This window comes from Eucalyptus grandis, chromosome 1 (assembly GCF_016545825.1).
Source record: "Eucalyptus grandis isolate ANBG69807.140 chromosome 1, ASM1654582v1, whole genome shotgun sequence".
NCBI lineage: Eukaryota > Viridiplantae > Streptophyta > Magnoliopsida > Myrtales > Myrtaceae > Eucalyptus > Eucalyptus grandis.
In genome coordinates, this window is record NC_052612.1 from 47,308,131 (window position 1) to 47,332,114 (window position 23,984).

Sequence of the window (23,984 nt, forward strand, 5' to 3'; positions counted from 1 at the left end):
TGAGCTAAATTGATATAAATGCAAAATAATTAAGACTCAATTGATCAAGAAAATAAGTTTACGACTGAATTAACGCAATTACAAAGAATTTAGGGCTTTCTTTGTAATTCTCCTAGTTTTGATATGTAAATCACTCATATTATCGTACCAAAAGTAGATGATAAGAATGATTAACCATGTCGTGGAGCAGCATTCTTTTTGGGTCTTTGCTTGAATCGCTAGAAATTTACAACAGTCGAAAGTCTCCTGCTTTTGAAATGGTTTTGCGTTCTTCTTTCATTCGCGTGGTCGATTTCTGGACATAAGCAGCTTCCCCTTGTTTGGAAACCCGACACCCAATTTTTCAAAAAGTATATCCATGTCGATTTCATATATCGCATTCTTCATCAAAAAAATGAACAATGTGTACAATTGATTGACCTATCTAAAGAACTGTCTAAATGAAGTTTTACAAAGGAAAAGCTGATTCTCTTCTCATGCTAGATAAGAAGAAAGGAACTCAGCAAGAAATACACGGAGAGTTCTTCCATGCCCGGGCATGCAATTTGAGAATCTTTTTCGCCTTTCTCTGGTCTTGCTTGTGCCCTCAAATTGAAGGACTAGACACAACTTCGCAGCAACGCCTACTTGCAACATCTCTTGCACGATGCTCGGCGTTGCTGAGAACTTGGAGATGGACAAGAGAATCCTGACACATCTCTTCGACACGATGGCGATCCCCGCTCCGTGCTTCAACAACTCAGCTCTTCCCTCTGCCCATTGGCACAGCACGTCCAAAAGTATAAGGATCATTTCGCTCTGCCTTTTGTCATATGAATCGAGAAAAAGATCGATCAAGACTGGCACGGCACAGGCTTCCACAGCTTTGAGACGGTTCTGACACATCCGGCAGACTCGGATGAGCAATTTCAGTGCAGATTTCGTTGCCTTCAGCGAGACATGATCACGCAAAGGTGAACTACTTCGACGAACAATTCCATCCTCAAACTTGAGAGATGAATAATATCAGTAACTTCAAACGTCGACTTTAGCAACATGACTGCGTATGCCCTAGACTCACAGGTTCCGCTCCTCATGATTCGAGTCAACGAGTCGACAAACACTCCGCCGTTGCTTATGAGATTCTTAAGGCTGGTTTCAGAGAGTTGTAGGTGATAAAGTACGGCCAGAACCTCATCAAACGGTCCATTTGTGACCTCCAAACTGCCACAGTTGGACGCGGAGGTTTCATTTTTCACTAGTGCCGCCAAGAAGTCAGCGGCACCAGCGGCTTCAATGCAGCATCGATTAGTGGCGTTCTCTTTGACAATCGACCGCAGTCTTTTGAGACACTTGCTTCGCATCTCCGGGGACTTGGCCTCGCGGAGGAGCTTAGCAATCTGGGACTTGCTTATAGGAGGTCTTGGGGTCGGAATCGTTTCGATGCCGTGCGCAGCATTGAGGGTGCACCACGACTGGATGAGACGCCGGAGCGTGAGGTTGGGCGTCAATTGCAGTCTGGAATCGCTTGCTTGGTCATGGGGCCTGTGCCTTTCTTGGTGGATGTTGTGGAAAGCTCGAACAATAAAATAGACAAAAGTTGAAAATATATCAAACATGAGATTTACATGGTTCGATCGTAAAGACCTAAGTCAATGGGGAGAGTAGCAATGAGTTTACTATAAATCAAGTGACATAATAGAGATTACACACTTGAATCATTCAAACACTCTCAGTATTTCCCAAGCCTCAATTATACTCAATAACACACGCGGTGTTTAGCTCGAAAATTCCTCGCTAAAATAACCTCTCAACGTCACAAAGAGATTCACAAATCTTACCACAAGATTTCATGAGGGAAAATTGTCCAAAGAGTCCTAAACCAATTGTACTTTTGCCAATTCAGTCCTAAACCTTTTAATTTTGTCAATTAAGTTCTAAACCTTTCACTTCTTGTCGATTAAGTCCATTCGGCCAATTTTGGCTGGAAATATTGATGTGGATGTTGGTGGTGCCACGTAGGACTGTCGCGTTGACGTGGACAATTTTTAATAATATTTTAATATTTTTGAATTTAAATTTAAAATTTTATTTATTTATTTATTTTATTTTTTTGCTTTCTTGGCCTTTTCATGGTTGGCCACCGCCACACGCAACGGCTAGCCACCGGCCATAGCCAACCGGCTACCCTCGCTTGCCACGGGCGGGGCCCCGGTCGGCGAGGCCGACCCTCGCCCCTCGGCTAGGTGATGGCGACGACTTGTGACGACGCCAATCACGAATGACGAGAAGAAGAAGACGACGGGGAAAAGGAGAGCCAAGAACAATCAAAGAAGTACTAACAAATTCTCGCAAGTCGTTGTCGTCACCATCACCCGACCAGGGCGAGGGCCGGCCTTGCGGATCTGGTCTAGGCGAGGCCGATGCTCGATTGGGCGAGGGCGAGCCCGACGAGGGCTCCCTCGCTAGATCTCGGCGAGGCCAGCCTTCACCCAGGCTAGGGTGGCCTCGCCCGGAGTGCCCGGCCGACGCCGGCGAGGCCGCCCTGGCCTGGGCGAGGGCTCCCCTCGCCGGGGCTCGTCCTCGCCCACCCGAGCCTCACCTATGGTGGGCGAGGCTAGCCGACTAGCCATCGCCGGTGGCTGGTCGTTGCTTGTGGCCGATGGCTGGTGGCTAGCCACCGGCAAAGGCCAAAGCCAAAAAAAAAAAAAAAAAAAAAAAAAAAAAGAAAAATAAAAAAATTTTAAAAAAAAAAAAAAAATATTATTAAAAGAATCCACGTCAGTGCCGGCAGTCCTACGTGGCATTGCTAGCGTCCACGTCAGCATTTTCTTGCCAAAATTGGCCGGATAGATTGAATCGGTAAGAAATGAAAATGTTTAGGACTTAATTGGCAAAATTAAAAGGTTTAGAACTGAATTGACAAAAGTGCAATAGATTTATGACTTTTTGACAATTTTTCCAATTTCATGACTACAAACACAAATTTTTCTTGGATGTAAATCACGAATAAACTTTGCCGCACGAGAAATATGAATATCCACTATCAAGCACCCAGCGCCTATGGACATCTCTCACAAACAAAGAAACCACGGCACTTCGATCGACAACAGTGCTTGGAGACTCTTCCAAAATCCCACGATCTCATGTATATATACGTACGCCACCTGTATTAGAGAGGAAATAGAATCCAACTAGGATTTGGTCAATCCAAGTTCAATTTTGGACTTTCTCGTTTCATCCTGGCCGACTGCATCAAGGAGCAGATGTGCCTCGGTCCAAGATTTTAAATCTTGTCGACCGGCTTTAGCTAAATATGACGTCAACCAGAAGACTAACTTGTGTATCCCTCTCCCTTTATTTCAATTAATTTTATTTTCAAAATTTAGCTTTTTCTTCGGGTTTAAACTCGAGACATATTTTAACAGTGGAAAACAACAACTTCTCCATGCTCTCGCGGTCCTACGTTATATCGAGTGGGGACTGTGACGGGGTCCTTCATGAGCTGGGAAGAAATCAGGCATACTTAGAACGAGGGAATTTTGACTTCCTCCATCTGAATCGAATCTAGATTGCGAAAGAGACGAGGGACTTTATAACCCCGAGAGAGAGAGAGACTTGAAAAGGGCAAAGGCCAGAGAAGAGCTCAAAAAATGCTTATGAATCCCTCCAAGAAGAAGAAGGGTTTGAACGATTTGATGGAGTTGGTTGAGTTCAGCTGGGTTTGAAGATGATTTGTGCGAGTTTTAAGGGTTTTATATATGAAGTTGGGTGGATGAGAAATTTCAGAATTGAGAAGATCAAAACACGGGTAAGTTCGTGTGAAGATGATGCATTCATACAGAAGATTCAACAATGCCGAAGCACGTTACGGAAAGAATTGAAGAACACAGAAATAGGAAAGTATAGATGTATGAATCGAGATTGATCAATGAAAAACTCTGTATATACTCTTCTGTATTTGATCTCAATGTACTTCAAGATCTTTACATCAATTGAAAGAAAAGCTCTCTATACTCTCATCACTCTTTCTCTCTAGCTTTCTGCAGTAACCAGAAGAATGATTACTATTTTCCTTACCCCTCTCTTTCTCATTACGAAGCTATATAAGGAAGGTGAAGACTTAACGAGACCAACTAACCTGTTTTTACTTTATAACTAACCAACGACTTTATGTATCTTCATAGAGGTAATCCGAATCCGAATCCGATCCTTGTTTATCCTCTTTGACTGCTTTTCCATCGTTGATCATCAACTTCATTACTCTTTATCTTAGCCATTCATTTCTACTGATTCTCTTCTTGCTTTATCAGCCTTCGCAGCATCCTCTGTTCTAATATCAGCAACAGTTTCAGCAGCACCATCTGCTCTCTGGTGATATATGTTCTTAACATTCCCCCTCAAATTTGGAGTAGATGGAAAACCAAGTCCCAATTTGGTGCGGAGTTGGCGATGTGTAAAGTGTGAGAGAGATTTGGTGAAAATGTCAGCAATTTGGGAATTACTTGGGACATACAGACTTGTGAGTGATCTGAAGAGACTTTTCTCTAACAAAGTGAAAGTCAATTTCAATATGCTTTGTTCGAGCATGTAATATAGGATTAGCGAGTGAGAGCTATAGCTGATTTATTGTCACAAAAAGAGATGTGTAAGAGAGTGGAGAGTACAGCCTATGTCTCGTAAGACAAAGGCTGATCCAAGTGAGTTACGAGAAGTGGAAGCAAGTGCACGGTACTCAGCTTCTGTAGAGGATCTGCTGACTGTGGATTGCTTCTTGGCTCCCCAAGAGATAAGATTGGAACCAATGTAAGTACAAAATCCTGTAGTTGACCTTCGTGTTTCTGTACACCCCTTGTCTCGCATCGAAAAACCATATAGATGCAAAGAACTTTTGTGAGTGAATGAATAAACCAAGATTGATGGTGCCTTTGATGTATCTGAGTACCCTTTTAAGTCGAGCAAGATCTGCCACAGTTGGTGTCTGTAATTTCTGACACAATAGGTTGGTAGCATAGGCTATGTCAGGTCGCGTTAAAGTGAGATATTGAAGAGCACCTACCAAGCTACGATATTCAGTAGGATTGGTCAGAGCAACAGAGTCTTGTTGCATAATGATCTGCTTCAAAAGGACAGAGGAGTAGCAATTGGTTTACTTTCAGACATGTATGCTCGAGTGAGAAGATCATGGCATATTTTGTTTGACATAGAAACAAATGATCCGAATTTTGTTTGACTTCGATGCCAAAGGAAATAATGCAAAGGACCAAGATCTTTCATGTGAAATTTGAGGCTAAGAGACTGAATAAGAACATAAAGTATTTGGAAAGAACTACTTGATTAAAACAATGTCATCGACATATAAAAACGAAAAAAGTATCTTTGTTGTTGATGATATATGAATAGAGATGGATCCGTGCCGAATCGCAAAGAATCCATATTCAAGTAGAAAGTCAATTTATCAAACCATGCTCGAGGAGCTTGTCGAAGACCATAGAGTGATTTCTTGAGTGAACACACATGATAAGGTTTCTGTGAATCTTGAAATCCAGTAGGTTGTTCCATGTAAACTGTTTCATTAAGAGTGCCATGTAAAAATGCGTTTTTAACATCAAGTTGATGTATAGGCCCTTGTCTCATTTTGCTATAGACAGAACAATTCGATTGTGGCATGCTTGATTCTTGGACTAAAAGTCTCAGTGAAATCTATACCTTCTTCTTGATGGAATCCCTTAGCAACTAAGCGAGCTTTCAATCTATCAAGACTACCATCATATGCAAGTTTTGTTTTGAAGACCCACTTGCAGCCAATTATATTCATATGATCAGCTCGAGGAACTAAATCCCAAGTTTTATTTTGATATAATGCCTCCATTTCTTCTGTCATTGCTTTATGCCAGCCTTCATGTGCTAATGCAGATTTAATTGTCTTTGGTTCAGAAGGGACCTTATATACAGCAAGACATGCATACCTTGGATTTGGTTTGACAATTCCAGACTTTGATCGTGTCTGTATTGAATGATCAGAGGTAATCCCTTGAGTTGCATGAGAGGTGACTTGCTCAGATCCACTGGTCGTATTATTGGATTGTCTTGAATCAGCACCATCCGTGTCTTGTTGCATCTTGGTGAAGTTTCTGCACCATGTGTATCCATTGTGGAAATGTCTGTCTTGATTGATCGGTAAAGGAATAAAGTTCTGTGGAGGGCTTTGAGAGTTGATGACACTATTGTTCTTATCGAGTTGCAGATGAGGCTATATGTATGAGAATCATTATAGAGTATATTAGAGATTGTTTATCTATTTGCTGATTACGTTAAGCGAACTTCTTCCGCCCATGTCGATATAATGTTGTAAGAGGTGCATACTTTGTCAAGCACAACTTAGTGAAAGGGAAAAACTTCTCATCAAACTTTACATTTCTACTGATATATATTTGACCTGTTGAAGGCACAAGACATCTGTAGCCTTTATGATGATCACTATAACCAATGAATACACAGGTGAGGGATCTTGGATCAAACTTATGCTGAGCATAGGGTCGTAAACATGGATAACAAGCACAACCAAATACTCTGAGGTGATCATAGGTTGGCTCTTGGTGATATAGTTTCCTATGTGGTGATTGCATGTCCAATCTCGGTGTTGGAAGAAGATTGATGACATAGTTAGCTGTAATAAACGCATCAACCCAATACTTCGGTGACACTTCGATGGAATTCTACCATGATATAATATGGCAAGACCTAATTCAACAATATGCCGATGTTTCCTCTCGGATATCCGTTAAATGCTGGTGTATAAGGACAAGAGAGATTTTGTTTTATACCATAGTTTTGCAAATGAGCTTTAAACCTGTGGCTAATAAATTCTCCTCCTCCATCACACTGAAAGACCTTGATCTTTGATTCAAACTGGTTTTCTACTTGCTTTTGAAACATAACAAAGATCTTACAGAAGTCTGACTTCAACTTTAATGGATATATCCAGCTGTATCGAGAGAAATTATCCACAAATAGAACATAGTATTTGAAACTTTGAAATGAAGTCACAGGTGATGGCCCCCATATATCACAGTGGATTTTCTGTAGGGGCATGGTTGTTATAGATTCAGAGGATGGAAATGGTAAAGCTGCATTCTTAGCAGTTTGACAACTACTACAAACACTCAACATCTTATTGCTACATTGAATGAGTTTTTGATTCTGCAAATACTTCAAGATATTCAGATTGGTGTGTGCTAGTCTTTGATGCCATGTATCTTCTTCTACTGCTCTGTGTCTTTGAGCTAGAAGGGCTTGTGTTTTTTTGTAAATTCACTTGATATAGTCCTTTAGTTTTCCTTCCGAGCAGCAGGGTTGTGTTGGTCCAATTGTCCTTTACATATACACCAAATTTGTCAAAGACAAATGAGCATGGGTAATCGTTTGTTAATTTGGATACTGATAACAGATTTTTCTTTATATCAAGGACAATTAGAACATCATTCAGAGGCAATAAACTTTCTTCAGTATGCAACAATGTGTTACCAGTATGTGTAATCGACAAATGTGATCCATCACCAGTGTATTCAGAGGAGTTTTGAAGCATACCAGGATTGGCTGTAATGTGTGCAGTTGCACCGGTATCTGGATACCACTCGCTGCCTTTGGCATCCTCAAGATGTATAGCTGCTAAAGCTGTTGGTATCTCCTCAGCTTGATACGAATTATCAAATCTATACCAGTAGTGCAAAGCATCATGGCCTGGTTTCTTGCAGATTTGACATTCTAATTTTATGTTGTTAATCGGTTTCTCATCTTGCACATTCTTGGAAAAGTTAGATTTGAAGGATAAGATTTTATTTCTTGGTATCTCTGTGATGGACCAGCATAGGGACGAAATCCAGAAGTGAAACCAGATTCAGAAGAACTGTAATAAGGTTTGGTTCTCTGATTCTCTTGCATATAGCTGACATTGCTAAACTTGTAACCTAAGTTGTCTCCAGGGTATCTGAATCCACGGCCTCTGTTATTAAGAGAACGTCCTCTTCCATAACTGTGGCCTCCTCTGTAATTACCTCGTTGAGCAGCAAAGCTTAAATTTTGAGGAATATATCCTCTATCGGTAGTTTCTTTGAACTGAGCTTGAGGATATCTTTGCCCAAAGTAAGCCATATTGGGGTTAACTTGTGTTCTAGAGTAGTTCTGCAATCTTGACTCGAACCTTTCTAATTGTGCAATTACCTCATCATACTCCGGTTGAGGTTTTAGAGAAGTATATTGTTGTTCAAAATTTTCTACTCAGCTCTAATCCTTCCGGTAGCAAATAGCTTGGTTATATCATCTACCGGTTTCCCAATAGCATTTAACTGATCACATATTCCCTTGTATTCTCGAAGATAGACTAGAAGATCTCGATCATGTTTTTGACAGCCTTGAAGTTTCCCCCTCAATTCAAACTCTCTTGCTGCTGATTTTTGTGTGAATCGATTCAAGAGTGTCTGCCACACTTCATAAGATGTTTCTAAGCCAATTATTAAGCCTAGTTTTTATCCAGTCAGTATATTCTGGATTTACAACCTCAGCTTCAACATTTCCAACTAGATTCTGCAGCATTCGAGTAGGTGGTGTAACATCACCATTAACAAAGCCAAAGAGTTCTTGGCTTTTTAGAAACCTACAGATCGAGCTTGCCATAAGAAAGTTCGAACAGGGCTCACGCGAAACACACACACCATGAACGACAGAGAGAGAGAGAGAGAGAGAGAGAGAGTCAAAAGAGAGTCGCCAGAATAACACGTGCTCTTTCCTTTCCAACCTTAACCTTCAGACTGTTATGAGGAAATAGCACGTGTTATTCTGGCGACACCTTTTGACTCTCTCTCTCTCTCACAAGATTAAGAGGAAGTCGACCTCCTCCCGTTTCGGTCCACTTTAAAAATTGCACGTTTCGGTGCCGACAATGTCAACTGGAGAGACATCGTCAATCTTAAATCGTAATAATATTCATGACTAATACGTCGTAAGAAAAGGCACGAAAGTGCTATGAAATGATCTTATCGAACTTTTAGATGACAATTCACCACGAAGTCTTTTTCTCTCCCTCTCTTCTCTCGCCATCATCTTCTTCAATCTTCAACCATATGTTTCGGTGCCGACAATGTCAATTGGAGAGACATTGTCAATCTTAGATTGTAGTAATATTCATGGCTAATACGTCGTAAGAAAAGGCACAAAAGTGCTATGAAATGATCTTATCGAACTTTCATATGACAATTCGCCATGAAGTCTTTTTCTCTCCCTCTCTTCTCTGGCCATCGTCTTCTTCAATCTTCAACCATGTGGGGTTTCCCCTCTCTTATTGATTTTGTTTGAATTTTTTTGTTCTTTTTTGGTTTTTCTTCTCTATCAATTTAGATTGGAAGATATCTTCTTTCAAACTAATTCTAGATGCGACAGTTTGACTTCTCTCTAGATTTAGGAGTTTTCCTCTCCGAATTTCCCGATGGAAATCTGAGAGTTTGGTAATGTTTTTGGGGATTTGTCATATTGTGTTCTGCTAGTGTATGGGTTTTCTACCTTTAGTTTCAATGATGATCATAAAAGCTTTGGAGTCGAGCTGAACTTCGAAAATTTGCTCTTCTAGATGTTAGATTTGTTTTTCTTCAATCTGCTTTGGTTGTCTCTAAACGACGATGATATAGAGGAAACTAAATCTAGGCATAGTTAGTGGAGAAGAAATTACTAGCAAGTGCTCATCATTAGTGATATGCGAGATATGATGATTGGTTGCTGATTACTTTGATTGACTAATCCATTCTTATGAAACGAATACATGCTTCCCTAGCGGTGTTTTGTTGATACTCCTTGTTTTCTAGATTTGGCTTTATCTGTATTTTGGGTTTTGCTCAGCTTTGATTTGCTATATTATGGAAATTTTTGTACTTCTCATGTATCCTTTGGAGTAATGAATACAACAATTTGTTATTATATCTCAATTTATTAAACCAAGTTGGAATATAGAATGAAGAATTGAATTGTCTTGCTCTTTGGTAGTGGAAAATGGTTTTGATTTATCATGCAATGCAGTGCGGGCACCACTAATGACAAACTAATTATGATTAATATGAACGTTACGTGTTATCTACCTATCCATCGTCTAAGAATTAGGTTGTGCGATTTTGACCTTCATTATTATGTTGGACGCAAATTGCGCAACCCCAAGATCTCCATAACCAAAACAAGAACATGCATAATTGTGTAGAAAGATTAACGCACCTGTTTTGGGATCCATCGAACATAAAGCGGAAGCAAAAAAAGGATTACCCACATATATCAAGGGGATCCACGCATCAAGTCATTCTCTTCTATTGCCCTCCATTTCACTGGCTCAATGAGGCGGCCCTCCTCACGTTTAGCGTTAGGTAAACGCCCCTTAGGTAATGATACATGTGAGAATTAGGATTAGAGAAGAGACTTGAGCACTATTTATAGAGCTTTCAGTCAGTCCCCCTCATTACGGGCCAGGCTCAACTCGGCCCACACTAGCCAGTCCATATTAGACTAATTAAGAAACCTTCTATATCTCTTTAGATCAACCCTGTTTTACGGTAACCGTAAATAACAATAAATTATAATATCAATTAATTTAGTCCACATTAGGAAAACTCTTACATATTAATCTATTAACTTCAAAAAATTTCCTAAAATTCAAAATATCTAGATGTCAATTATGTAATACATCCTTTACTTACATCATAAGTTAAATATATACTTCATAAATTCAAAAAGAATACGAATACTCTGTAGGTACTTGAGGTAGCCTTACTTCCCACAATTCCTTCACTCATTTTTGTCATAGTATTTTACCTTGGGTAACATGAGATTTAACTTTCACATGGTTGGGCAACACATTATTTTCTCATAAATAATCTTCCACTTTTTGCAACAACATGATCTTTCATCTATAAGGTTTGCATGAAACTGTTAGTTTCATTATAATATTCATCTAAGGTTAAAAATCTTCTTCTTCTTCTTCTTCTTGGGCAAAAGATAAGAAAAGCATAAGGTATAGATATCTCAATTAATTTAAGAGTTCTAATTGTTGTATTCGCAAAAAAAAGGAAAAATATAAAAGAACCTCTAGCTTTATGATTGACTTCGGTAGACAAAGTTAAGAAGTGAAATCATGGTGCAAGAAGACCTAATTTTTTTTTCCTTGTTAAGGAACTATAAGAAAATGGTCTTGCTTCACTTTTCCGAATAAAAATACATTTTAATTAAAAAAATATGAATTTCATAGATGATGAAAATTTGGGTTAGATAATCCTCATCAAAAACTTGTCAAGAGATTGCATCATTTTTATTTTTATTTTTATTTTTCTGGACCGCTTTGTTTTTAATATAAAGTAACTTTAGGTTTGTGCAACAAATAATATTAAATAGATTAAGAATTATTAGGATTCCTCCAAAGGGTACGATGCTTTTAATGTAATTGCTCTTCTATTAATCTTTTCCGTGCTTAGCTAACACTCCGTCGACTTGTTGTGGCCGTTTAATTAGACTTTAAACATAAAGTTGAATGGTGAAATAAAAATCATAACATGTGATTCAATCTTCAGATTATCAGTCAGTTATGATGATGACTTAATTATGAATTCAAACGACCTCAATAGTTCAAGGTACGTATAAAGAAATTTTAGTTTATAATGACCACTGCTTTTACCAAGTGAACGATAATTATCGTAGTCAATGATAGTACGCGCTCGATGAAATGTGAACGTCCCCATGTTCTCCCTGCAGTAAAGAAGAGACCCCACTTTCGATCCATTTGTGTGTGAAGAGAAAAGATGATCAAAAGCTGTTCAGGCAAGACGCTACAGCTGGGGTAGGACAGAGGGTCAGTGACCGAGACTGGAGTGACAGGGAGAGTCGCAGGAGTCCAATCACGTGGTTTTAGGAACGGACAGCATTCGAAAGGGAGTCCGTGCCCACCGTTAAGGACGTCAAACTTATTACAACCACGGCTTATGCTAATATTCTGAAAATCGACAAATTTTTCTTTAATTTTTGTGTTCACACGATGCTACAAAATTCTAACGCGTGGTCAGACTCGTCAAGCAGATGGCCGATCTAATCCCATCGAATCCGTTTTTAATAATCCATATCCGACCTTATATGTATATTTAAAATATTTTTATATTTAACCAAGTCTATGATCATTTATACTCAAAATAAGGCAAGAGTGTGAAGTGAATAGCCGTGAAATCAAATAAGGGCAATGGATAAGATGTATTGAATTTAAGTAAGTTGTCAATTCGTTTATAATTCATTTAACATAAATATTATGTTTAAATCCATTTATAACCCATTTTCTTAATATAACTAATCAATTTATGCATATTATGAAGAAACTGGTCAATAATCCATTTCGACGTATCTAAGTCTAATAACCATCCAAAAGAAACCGCTGTTATTGTTTAATTTTTCTTTTTTTCTTTTTTTTTTTTTGTCTTTAGCTGTATTTGGTATTTATTTTCTTCTTCGTTCTTCTACTCAACGGCCACAAAAGATGAGGCGAAGGAAAAGTTTGTGCGTGGCGGGGGCCATGCGTGACGCTTGCGCATCCATCAACCGCAACGCCGCTGCCACAAAGCGTTCAAGGACAAATTCTATCTCATCGTTCACAGGATCTTTATAGAAAAAATTATCGGAAAAATCCTAAACCTATGTTACAATTATACCATTTCAGTTCCAAACTTATTTTTTAACCAATTAAGTTATATTCTTTCTATAATTGTGTTAATTCAATTTATCCGTTCAAATTTGAGGTTGACAAGACCGATACGACGCCGACGCGATAATTTTTTAATAATATTATTTTTTCTTTTTTTTTCCTCATTCCCCCCTTCTTCCTCTAGCCAGTCATAAGACTGAGGTCACCTTGCCAACCAATGGCAAGGCTTGGCTCACCTCTCCATCACTGGGTGAGGCCAACCTAACCCCTAGCGAGCCTCATTGTCGCCGGGTGAGGTTAGCCTCACCTGTGGATAGGCGAGCTCGCCCACTCCTTGTAATGGCAAGGTCGAGTTTGCCAAACCATTGGCGAGACTTGCTAGTGGATGGGTGAGCTCGCCCTTGCCTAGTGATGGCAAGGCAATCTTGCCATTGGCCATCAGGTCATCTTAGTTTGACAACAGGCCAAAAGAGGAAGGAGAAAAAATTAAAATAAAATAAATAAAAATTTTCGAAAATATAAAATATTATTAGAAATTTGTCAACGTTAGCATCAGTCAAACAACTAGCACTAATCGATGTCCACATTAGCACTGACTAGTCAAATTTAATCGGATAGATTGAATTCACATAATTGTAAAAGGTTTAAGATTCACTTGGCTAATAAAATAAGTTTATAATTAAATTGACATAATTGCAATAAGTTTTTAAGACTTTTTTGGCAATTCTCCCGGTTTTGATATGTAAATCACTCATACAATCGTATGAAAAGTAGATGACAAGAATGATTAACCATGTCGTGAAACAGCATTCTTTTTTGGTCTTTTCTTAAATCGCTAGAAATATACAAGAGTCGAAAGTCTCCTGCTTTTGAAATGGATTTGCGTTCTTTCATTCGCATGGTCGATTTTTGGACATAAGCAGCTTTCCCTTGTTTGGAAATCCGACACCCAATTTATCAAGAAGTATATCCATGTCGATTTCATATATCATCGTTACTTTCATCAGTAAAATGAACACTTTGTACAAATGATTGACCTATCTAAAGAACTGTCTAAATGAAGTTTTACGAAGGAAAAGCTGATTATCTTCTCATGCTAGATAAGAAGAAAGGAACTCAGCAGGAATACACGGAGAGTTCTTCCATGCCCGAGCATGCAATTTGAGAATCTCTTTCGCCTTTTCTCCGGTCTTGCTCGTGCCCTCAACTTGAGGACTAGACACAACTTCGCAGCAACGCCTACTTGCAACATCTCTTGCACGATGCTCGGCGTTGCTGAGAACTTGGAGATGGACCAGAGAATCCTGACACATCTCTCGCTCGCTGTTGCCGAAACCCTTAGTATTTTCTTCGACACGATGGCGATCCCCACTTCGTGCTCCAACAACTCGGCTCTTCCCTCTGCGCATCGGCACAGCTCGTCCAAAAGTATAAGGATCACTTCGCTCTGCCTTCTGTCGCATGAATCAAGAAGAAGATCGATCAAGACCGGCACAGCGCAGGCTTCCACAGCTTTGACACGGTTCCGACCCACCAGGCAGGCTCGGATAAGCAATTTCAGTGCAGATTTCGTTGCCTTCAGCGAGACTTGATCACGCAAAAGGCGAACTACTTCGACGAACAATTCCATCCTCAAACTTGAGAGATGAATAATATCAGCAACTTCAAACATCGACTTTAGCAACATGACTGCGTATACCCTAGACTCACAGGTTCCGCTCTGCATGATTCGAGTCAACGAGTCGACAAACACTCCGCCGTCGCTTATGAGATTCTTAAGGCTGGCTTCAGAGAGTTGTAGGTGAAAAAGTACGGCCAGAGCCTCATCAAGCGGTCTACTTGTGACCTCTAAACTGCCACAGTTGAACGCGGAGGTCTCATTTTTCACTAGTGCCGCCAAGAAGTCAGCGGCACCAGCGGCTTCCATGCAGCATCGATTAGTGGCGTTCTCGGTGGCAATCAACCGCAGTCTTTTGAGACACTTGTTTCGCATCTCCGGGGACTTGGCCTCACGGAGGAGCTTAGCAATCTGGGACTTGCTTATTGGAGGTCTCGGGGTCGGAATCCTTTCGATGCCGTGCGCAGCATTGAGGGTGCACCACGACTGGATGAGCCGCCGGAGCGTGTGGTTGGGCGTCAATTCGCAGTCTGGAATCGCTTGCTTGGTCACGGGGCACGTGCCTTTCTTGGTGGAGAACAACCACTTCTCGATGCTCTCGCGGTCGTACGTTATACCGGTGGGCACCGCGACGGGGTCCTTCATGAGCTGGAGAGAAATCGGGCATACGAAGAACGAGGGAATTTCGACTTCCTCCATCTGTATTGAGAGAGAGAGAGAGAGAGAGAGAGAGAGAGACTTGAAAAGGGCAAAGGCCGAGGAAGAGCTCAAGAAATGCTTATGAATCCCTCCAAGAAGAAGCAGGGTTTGAACGATTTGATGGAGTTGGCTGAGTTCAGCTGGGTTTGAAGATGATTCGTGCGGGTTTTGAGGGTTTTATATATGAGCTTGGGTGGATGAGAAATTTCAGAAGTGAGAAGGTCAAAACACGGATAAGTTCGAACCTGGCTCACGCGAGACACGCATACCATGAACGAGGGGGAGAAGGGAGGGATAGTCAAAAGGAGTCGCCAAAATAACACGTGCTTTTTCCTCGGAATAGAATAGTCTGAAGCTTCAATACCACCTAAAAAAAGAAAAAGAAAAGTCCTCTAAGACTGGCGAAGGAGGAATGAATGAGCACGTGTTATTCTGGCGACACCTTTTGACTCTCTCTCTCTCTCTCTCCCTCTAAAACATCGCGAGGGTGTCGACCTCCTCCGTTTAACTCTACTCTAGAAATTGCACGTTTCAGTTCCGGCAAAGTCAACGGGAGAATTACCTAAAAAGTCCTAAACCTATTGTAATTGTGCCAATTCAGCCTAAACTTTTTTTTGGCTAATTTAGTCATAAACCTTTTACTTTTGTTCCAGATTCACCCATTCGGCCAAAATTAGCGGTGGCCGACGTGGCGGGCCGATGCCGACGAGTTTTTTTTAATAATATTTTATTTTTTAATTAATTTTTTATTAAAATTTTTTTCCCTCCTCCCTCCTCCTTCCTTGGGCTCCGGCGACCGACCCGCCTGGCCGGTCGCCGAACTAAGGCGATCCGACGGGGCGAGGAGGCCTTGCCGCACGCGATGGCGAGCCCTCCTCACCGGACGTGACGGTGAGCCCTCCTCGCCGTCGCGTCTGTGGAGGGCTTGCCTCACCCCGCCGTCGCTAGGCGCGAGCTTGCCGCGCGAGGCGAGCCTCGCCGAGATCCGGCGAGGGGGCTCGCCGTCATGTCCGGGGCGAGGGCTCACCTCGCCCGTGATCGTGAGGCGAGCTCGCGCCGAGGGACGACGAGGCCCCTAGCCGGATCCGGCGAGGGCTCAACTCACGGCCGCCGGGCGAGGCGAGCGCTCACCGGGATTCGGCGAGGGGGCTCGCCGTTGCGTCCGGCGAGGCCTCCTCGCCGGATCCGGCGAGGGCTCGACTCGCCCGGCGATCGCGAGGTGAGCTCGCTTCCCGGCCGATGGCGAAGCCCCCTAGCCGGATCTCGGCGAGGGCTCGACGCGCCGCCGGGCGAGGCGAGCCTCGCGATCCGGCGAGGGGGCTCGCCTCGCGTTGCCCGGCGAGGCCTCCTTGCCGAGATCCGGCAGGGCTCGCCCGCCGGATCGCCTCACCCGCCGACCGGCCAGCTTGGCCGGTCGCCAGAGCCCAAGGAAGGAGGAAGAAAGAGGAGGCAAAAAAAAAAAGGAAAAAAAATTAATAAAAAATGTTGAAAATAAAATATTATTAAAAAAATCACGCCGGCGCCGGCCGGCTGCCACGTCAGCACCGGCCGACCAATTTTGGCCGGATGGACTAAATTGGAACAAAAGTAAAAGGTTTAGGACTAAATTGGAAAAAAAAAAAAAAAAAGTTTAGGACTGAATTGGCACAATTGCAATAGGTTTAGGACTTTTTGGTAATTCTTCCCAAAGTCAACTGGATACATCGTCAGTCTTTAATTGGAATATTCATGGTTGTACGTAGCAGGAAAAGGTATGCAGGTGCGATCAAACAATCTTCTCAAAGTTCCAGGATAAACCAAGTTGGAATATAGAATAAAGAATTGAATTGTCTTGCTCTTTAGTTGTAGAAAATTATTCCTGATTTGTCATGCTGTGCAACGCTGCCATACTAATGATAAACTATCCTGATCAATTTGAATGCCAACGTGCTATCTACCTGTCGATCATTTGAGAACTAGGTCACATGATTTTGACCGTCATTATTTTATTTTTTTAATGACTGTTGACCATCATTGTTAATCTTTTAGTTTTCAAAAAATGTCCTTAATTCTAGATATCTAGCTCTCATATCCCGTTAGAAAGTTCAACAAAAAACCTCATGTTTATAGATGAAGAGAGACTATATATATATATATATAAAGCATATAAACATTATAATCAAGCAAAAATAACTTTACATCTGTGCGGACAAGTAAGATTTAAATGAGCTAAGAAACCACTTAATATTTCTTGGAAATGACACGTAAATTTGAATGAATTTGTTCATCATTTATTTTTTCCGCGTCCTCAGCCAAAGTTCCATCCACATGTTCAACTATTTAACAGGACTCGAACTTTATAAGTTAGACGACAAATGATGGAAATTTGTAATTAAAGAATCTTTAAACCGCTTGTACAATATAAAATGACCGACTTAAATATACATTTATAAGATGCTACTGTTAACAAAAATATAATTTACAACGACTATCATCGTCAACGAATAATATAAGGTGCTCATAAAAATGTGAACATCCCATCTTCCCTCCGCAATAAAGAAGACACCCCTTTCGATCCATTTAAGTGGGGAAAATTACTAAAATAGACTTTAATATATTGTGACTTTTTCAATTCAATCATAAACCTCTTTTTTTTTTTTTTTTTTTTTTCTAATTCAATTCTAAATCTTTTACATTTGTGTCAATATAATCCATTTGTCCAATTTTGGTTAGCTAGTGTTAATTTTTTAATACATTTTTTTCAATTTTTTTTTTTAATTTTTTTTTTTAATTTTCCTTTTTCTTCTTCCTCCGGCAAGTGCGGCTACCCATCAAAGGCTAGGTCAACAAGGTTGACCTCGCCTACCATTAGGGTGGCAAGGTCAACCTTATCGACCGCTGGGGTGGTGAGGACAAGCCTCGTCTAGCGCCGTGATGGCAAGGGCAAGAGTGAGCCTTGCCGCCGCTATGTGAGGTCAAGCTCACCCTTCTCAAATTTAGGGAGCTTGACCTCACCCTTGCCACCCCAGTGGCTGTCAAGGTTGACCTTGCTCGCCTTAACCTCTAGCCAGTTGCCAAAGGAAGAAGAAAAGATAAAACAAAAAAAGAAAATTTGAAAAATTGGAAAAATAAAAAAATTTGACACATCAGCGTTGACTAGATAACTAGCACCGCTAACATACACGTTAGGGTCGACAGGTCAAAGTTTATTGCATGGATTGAATTAGTATAAATGCAAAAGATTTAATACTAGATTGAAAAAATTATGATAGGTTTATGACTATTTTGGTAATTTATGTTGAGGAAAACTCCCTTGATTAGTGTTGATGATTAACAAAAATTTCTTTAATCATTCTTTGATTCTGATAGTAAGTTCCAAATAGAAACTCTGATGAGCATTATCCGACGTTACTCATTAAATTTAGAAAATCAAACTCTAAGTCATGCAAAAGTTCATATCCTTAATATTTGATACTCTAGGATATTGATCAGGAAAATAATCTTCGTGCAACGGCTGGAAATTTGGTGGATTCCTTCCTAGAATTAAAAGATCTATTTAAGAAGGAAAGTATATCAATCCAAATCTCTCAAGGTGGAATATAGCAAGATTTGGATAAATCAATCTACAAGAGGCAAAATATTCTTTCCAATTGGAGCACTCTTCTTATGGAAACTCCATCTGTTGTATGGGTGGCAAAATCAACAAGAGACTTCAATCTTAGCAACCTACAATCAGATTTTCTAACAAAGTTTAAGTTCAATAGGTAGATTAACTGAGCGATCCTCTAGGGAAATGTCTAATGATCACCTTGGATAATGAGGATTATATAAGAAGGTCAAGATGCTGAAAATGAATAAGAAGTTGAAATTATGAAGTTTATAATTCCTAAGTCTTGAATGATCTTCAATCTTATTTTTTCATTTCTGTGAGCTATATTGTATACTCTTTTAGAGATTGGGAATGTGCGAGGGTTTGTTCACATGAGCTTGACTACTCATTATTCCGATTTTGATTTTAATAGATTCATTTAGTGGAATTCAGTTAATCGGCTGTCAACACGAGAGAATAGAAGTTAGATTGCAAAAGCCGGACCACCGTAATCGTTTGTATGTAATTTTCGATCTCTTACTCTTTTTATTTTACCTGCGAATGAGTCAATTACATTACTTGTTCTGTCATTAGATGTCATATTTGGGCAATGTTTGTTTTAAATTCTTTAATTTTCGCAATATCATATATTCACCCCTTTTTAGGCGATCCATCTGGACCTAACAATTACCTTCATTCTTCTCTTCATTCATGTGCGAAGAGAGAAAAATATCAAAAGTTGTTCAGACAAGACGTCATAGCTGAGGTAGGACAGAGGGGTTAGCGACTGAGACTGGAGTGACAGAGAGAGTCGTGGAAGTCAAATCACATGATTTTAGGAAGGGGCGGTATTCGAAATCTGTCAGTGCCCACCGTAAAGGATGTCAAACTTACTACAATCTCATCTTATTTTTTATTCTGAAAATCGAGAGATTTTCTTTAATTTATACGTTTAACACGACACTACAAAATCCTAACAACCGTGCAATAACTATCCAAAATGGAAAACACGTCAGAGCCGCTGGTATTGTTTAACTTTTTGCTCCTTTCTTTTTTGTCTCTTTGCTGTATTTCGTATTTATTTTCTTCTATTGTCTTCGACTCTACGGCCATAGAAGAAGAGAAGGCAAAGGAAAAGTTTGTGCATGGCCCATGGCGGGGGCCATGCGTGACGCTTGCGCATCCGTCAACCGTGGCGGCGCAGCCACAAACCGTTCAAGGAAAACTTCTATCTCACCGTACATAGGGTTTTGATGTGTAAATCACTCATATTAACGTACCTAAGATTGAGGACAAGAATAATTAATCATGCCGTGGAACATCTTCCATTTTTTATTTGTTCATGGATTGCTAGAAATTTACAACTATTTCAGAGGTGAACCATCAGGGATTACTATAGATTACTAAGTAAAATGCTAAGAATTGACTCTCCCAAGTCCTATCGATCTCAACTTATAACTCAATTTGACATACAATTAATATGAGTTATGGGTGGATTAAACACTATAGTAAAATGGGGGCGTACATTTTACTTTTTGTGAAAATTCTATGAATTCGGAGATTGATTACCATAATATGGTACTTTTTTTTTATTTGAAAATGTTTTACATCAAGTCTTAATCGGTTTTTATTTTATGTCACTAATATATGAGGGGCGATCGTACGGATGCACAAATAATTAAGTAATATTCAATAATCAAAACAGTAAATAAATTACTGGAAATATTTAAAAAAAACCCGGAATACATGAGCAACCAGCAATGGATCTCTATTTGTCACCCATCGAGACAAGGGATTCCGCGAACTTAGACTTAGGAAACAAACATTCAATGATGAATACATTTTTATTCATGAAAATTTTGATGAACGTGACTAATACATGATCTAAGCTATAAGTGGTAATCTAGGTGCAATGTCAATTGATTGTTTTTGGGCTTTCTTGTTTATGAAATGAACTCCCTAAATGCAACAAGGACATGACTCCATTAATGCACCTAATGCGCCGATGATCTAACATAAAGTCCTAATGTCATGTATGCTATGCTATAATGAATAAACTATATGAAATGCTATTGAATTAATTATTAAAGATAATGACATGATGTGTCGTAAATGCTATGACATGAGATAAAATTAATCATGGACTAATCCTATTGTGCAAGTTATAATAAATGCTTTTTGTTTTGTTTTTTTTTTTTTTTTATGTTTACGAAAACGGCAGATTAAATCTTAGGATCCTCTATGCGACCTAATGAACTAGCCACATATATTGAACTATATATAATGCGAATGATGCATGTAATGCAATTAATAGTTAACCTTATATATATTATTTTCTAAATGACGTATATTATAAAATATGAGACTAATTAAAGCTAAGTCTTCATGCAATCTAGATTGAACCCTAATGAGATTTTTTTTTATTATATTGTTATAAAAGCTATGCATTATTCTTAATCTATATGCATTTTAGATTAACATGCATTGTCCTAAGTACGTAAACCCTAAAATATGAGTTATAGATGCACCCTAAACTCTAAAGATACTCACGAGATACATGTTATGATGGAAATAATCACGACTGATAACGTGCTAAAGCGAATCAACCATAGCAAGCCACACAAAACAATTTTGGGGATTCGGCTGCATTGTTCTTAATCTATATGCATTTTAGATTAACATGCATTGTCCTAAGTACGTAATGATATTGCTAGTATGAGTACCTAGAGGGGGGTGAATAGATATATAAAAGATTTTTCTTCAGTAATTGCACAATACTAGACAGTTGATGGATTTGAGACAAACGATAATCAAAGTAAGACTGAGAGAAGAGAAAATTGAACACGCGGTTTATAGTGGTTCGGCTTATATCAAGCGTACGTCCACTCTTCTTCACTGACAGCCTATTGGCTGGATTCCACTATGAACAAAAGAGAAATTACAGCACAGCTTTGCCTTGATTCCACAGTGTAGATGTTCTACCACACCTTCTCAAGATTTCTCACAAATATAGACTCTCTTTTGTATACAAGTATTCGCTCGTAGTAATTGTCTAAACAAAAAGGAGCTTTCGACTTTGGAATTCTTCTATCGCGCACGCCTTGAACAACTAAGACCGTCTTCCTTATATACTCCTTTATGCCATCATACCCGTTGGCACTTACAAAAGGAATTCCTCCAATCTACCCGTTGGACGGAATCGATTAGGAAGATTGTTCGAGTTATTAAAGGAACGTGTTGATAGCCCATCAATCCTGTTCCCCCATACAATCAGGATCTCGGTTTCCATAAGTAGAACCTTCCAATAATATTTAGGCAATCACCGGATCTTCAATTATCGAGTCAATCTTCGATCAATCAAATGACTCCGTTATGTCTTTTCCAGCCACGAGATCTTCTCCAGTTGATAAGGTTAAATCCTTAACGAAACATCCGTTACGGATAACCTTTCTTCAACGGATTAGAGACTGTCAATGATGATAGACTTGAGTCTTGAGTCCTGGGCTGTCCGGAGGTCTTCAAACTTTAAAGAGTAGAGTCTCGCAAGCCTTCGGACTAGATCGATGGAAACGTTTGTCAACTTCAAAAGACTTTAAGAAGATTTCTCCAACAATCTCCCCTTTTTGATGGTGACAAAACTTTCCTGCAGATTTGGATAACTTTGACCTGCAAAACATTTCTCAAACACATATGCATATCTTATAGAGATAAATGGCTTAAATGAATAACACTAGAATCTGCAACCACAGAAAATAGGTTAGTTTAGTATACGATAAAGCCATCCATAAGATATCAATACTAGTTAATAGAAGCAATCAAGTCCAAGTCTAGTTCAGTTCTCATCCAGACACAAAACAAAGTCAAACAGAGTTCAAACAATAAAATAATCCAACACAAAGTTTAACAATTGAAAGCAATTGAAAGTTTGTTCAAATCTTGCATTTCTCCCCCTTTTTGTCAGCATTAAAAAGGTTGAGATGTAGTCAAGATTGCTTGGGAACGCGGACAAGCTGGAAATTTTCCATAGACTGAATGATGCCTTCCAGCCTTTTAAAGTCTTCCTTCAGTTGTGCAATCTCCTCACTCTTGGCATTGGCCTGATTCTGAACAGAGAGGGCTTGCATCTTATCATTCAATGAACAGGAAGAAGCTTGACCTTCATTCTTCAAGCTTTGAACCTCGCATCCCAAGGCATAAATTTGACCTCGCATCTCCAAGAGAATATCCATGATTCTCGCGAAAATCTCTGTATTATCAGTCCGAGTACTTGCTTGACCCTATCTCGATGGAGTAAATGCAGACGATGGTAGATCAAAGATAATTTCGCAGGTTTGGCGATGATACTTCATGACCTTCCTCCGGAAATTGAGAGGCATAAACATCCTCCGGGTCTGCAGTGAACGATCGACTCCTTCACTTGCATCGGGATATGAAGACTTCACTCCTTTCTCCCGATCTCCCCCGTTTCCATGCCTACAGTGGAGAAGAGTGTTCCTCAGTTCTCCTTCTTCTCTTCTTTCTTCTTCAGGTCTTTCCTCCTCTCGCTTCTTTTTCAGCTTCTCTTTCTTCTTCTTCCTTCTCCTCTCGCTTCTTTCGTCATTTGTTCCGATTCTTTCGTGGGAAGGATGACTTAAATTCTTCAAAGCCATTGCAGAGATGGTGATGTCTTCCTCATCATCTTCATCCTCAACGAGGAGAGCTCTTCTTCTCTTGGATGGAGCAACCATGGGCTCCTTCCCTTTCTTTTAGCCGCAGAAGAGATTTGATGATGTTTGGTAGGAGTTTTCTCCTTGAATTTCTCCAACTCCTTGCTCGGTTCCTTCCAGACGCATTTTGGTCGCCATTTTCAGTCCTACCACCATATGATCGCATGGTCGAACACAAAAGATTTGCGGAGGCTGAATATTCAGATGTTTGAATAACTTCGTAACAAGGCTTGGATAAGGAGTTGACCTCTGTCCTTCATCATTGCTCTATACATGTGAAACATAACAAGTATGAGGGAGAGAAAACCTTTTCCCAAAGAGGATGGCATACATCGCCTGGCCTCCGAACTTGAAACATCGAGTCTTGGAAGTTGATTTCGGTCGGAGGCTATTAATCACAATCTTGTGAAGCAAGATGTTGAATGCACTCATCCTTAAGTAGGTGATATTTTCATCCTGTTTTCCTGTCCTTCACCGGGTTCAGTGTGGCCCGAGCAATGGAAACTTTGATTGGTTGATATCTTCCTCTTTCAACTCCTAACACATCCGCCAAAGCATATTCATATCCGCAACATAGTCCTGGTCTTTAACGCTGAAAGAGAATCTATTCGCATCCAAAAAGCTAAGATTTGAATAGAAGTATGCAGTTAATTCAGCATACGCCTCCGTAGTGTCGAGCGTAACTTTTCAAGTTGAAGA

The 23,984-nt window shown here is 40.0% G+C and overlaps 2 protein-coding genes across 2 annotated transcripts; both read right to left on the reverse strand.

Annotated features, from left to right (window-relative positions):
• Positions 1–499: 499 nt before the first annotated feature.
• Positions 500–3,535, reverse strand: LOC104456118 (E3 ubiquitin-protein ligase PUB23). The gene is given in 6 exon segments (XM_039300054.1): positions 500–561; positions 564–953; positions 956–1,495; positions 1,498–1,555; positions 3,406–3,453; positions 3,455–3,535. Coding segments are annotated over 6 exon segments (1,179 nt in total).
• Positions 3,536–13,664: 10,129 nt separating this feature from the next.
• Positions 13,665–15,146, reverse strand: LOC104415026 (E3 ubiquitin-protein ligase PUB22). The gene is given in 2 exon segments (XM_010026247.3): positions 13,665–13,892; positions 13,895–15,146. Coding segments are annotated over 2 exon segments (1,224 nt in total). The 5' UTR covers positions 15,012–15,146; the 3' UTR covers positions 13,665–13,785.
• Positions 15,147–23,984: the final 8,838 nt, after the last annotated feature.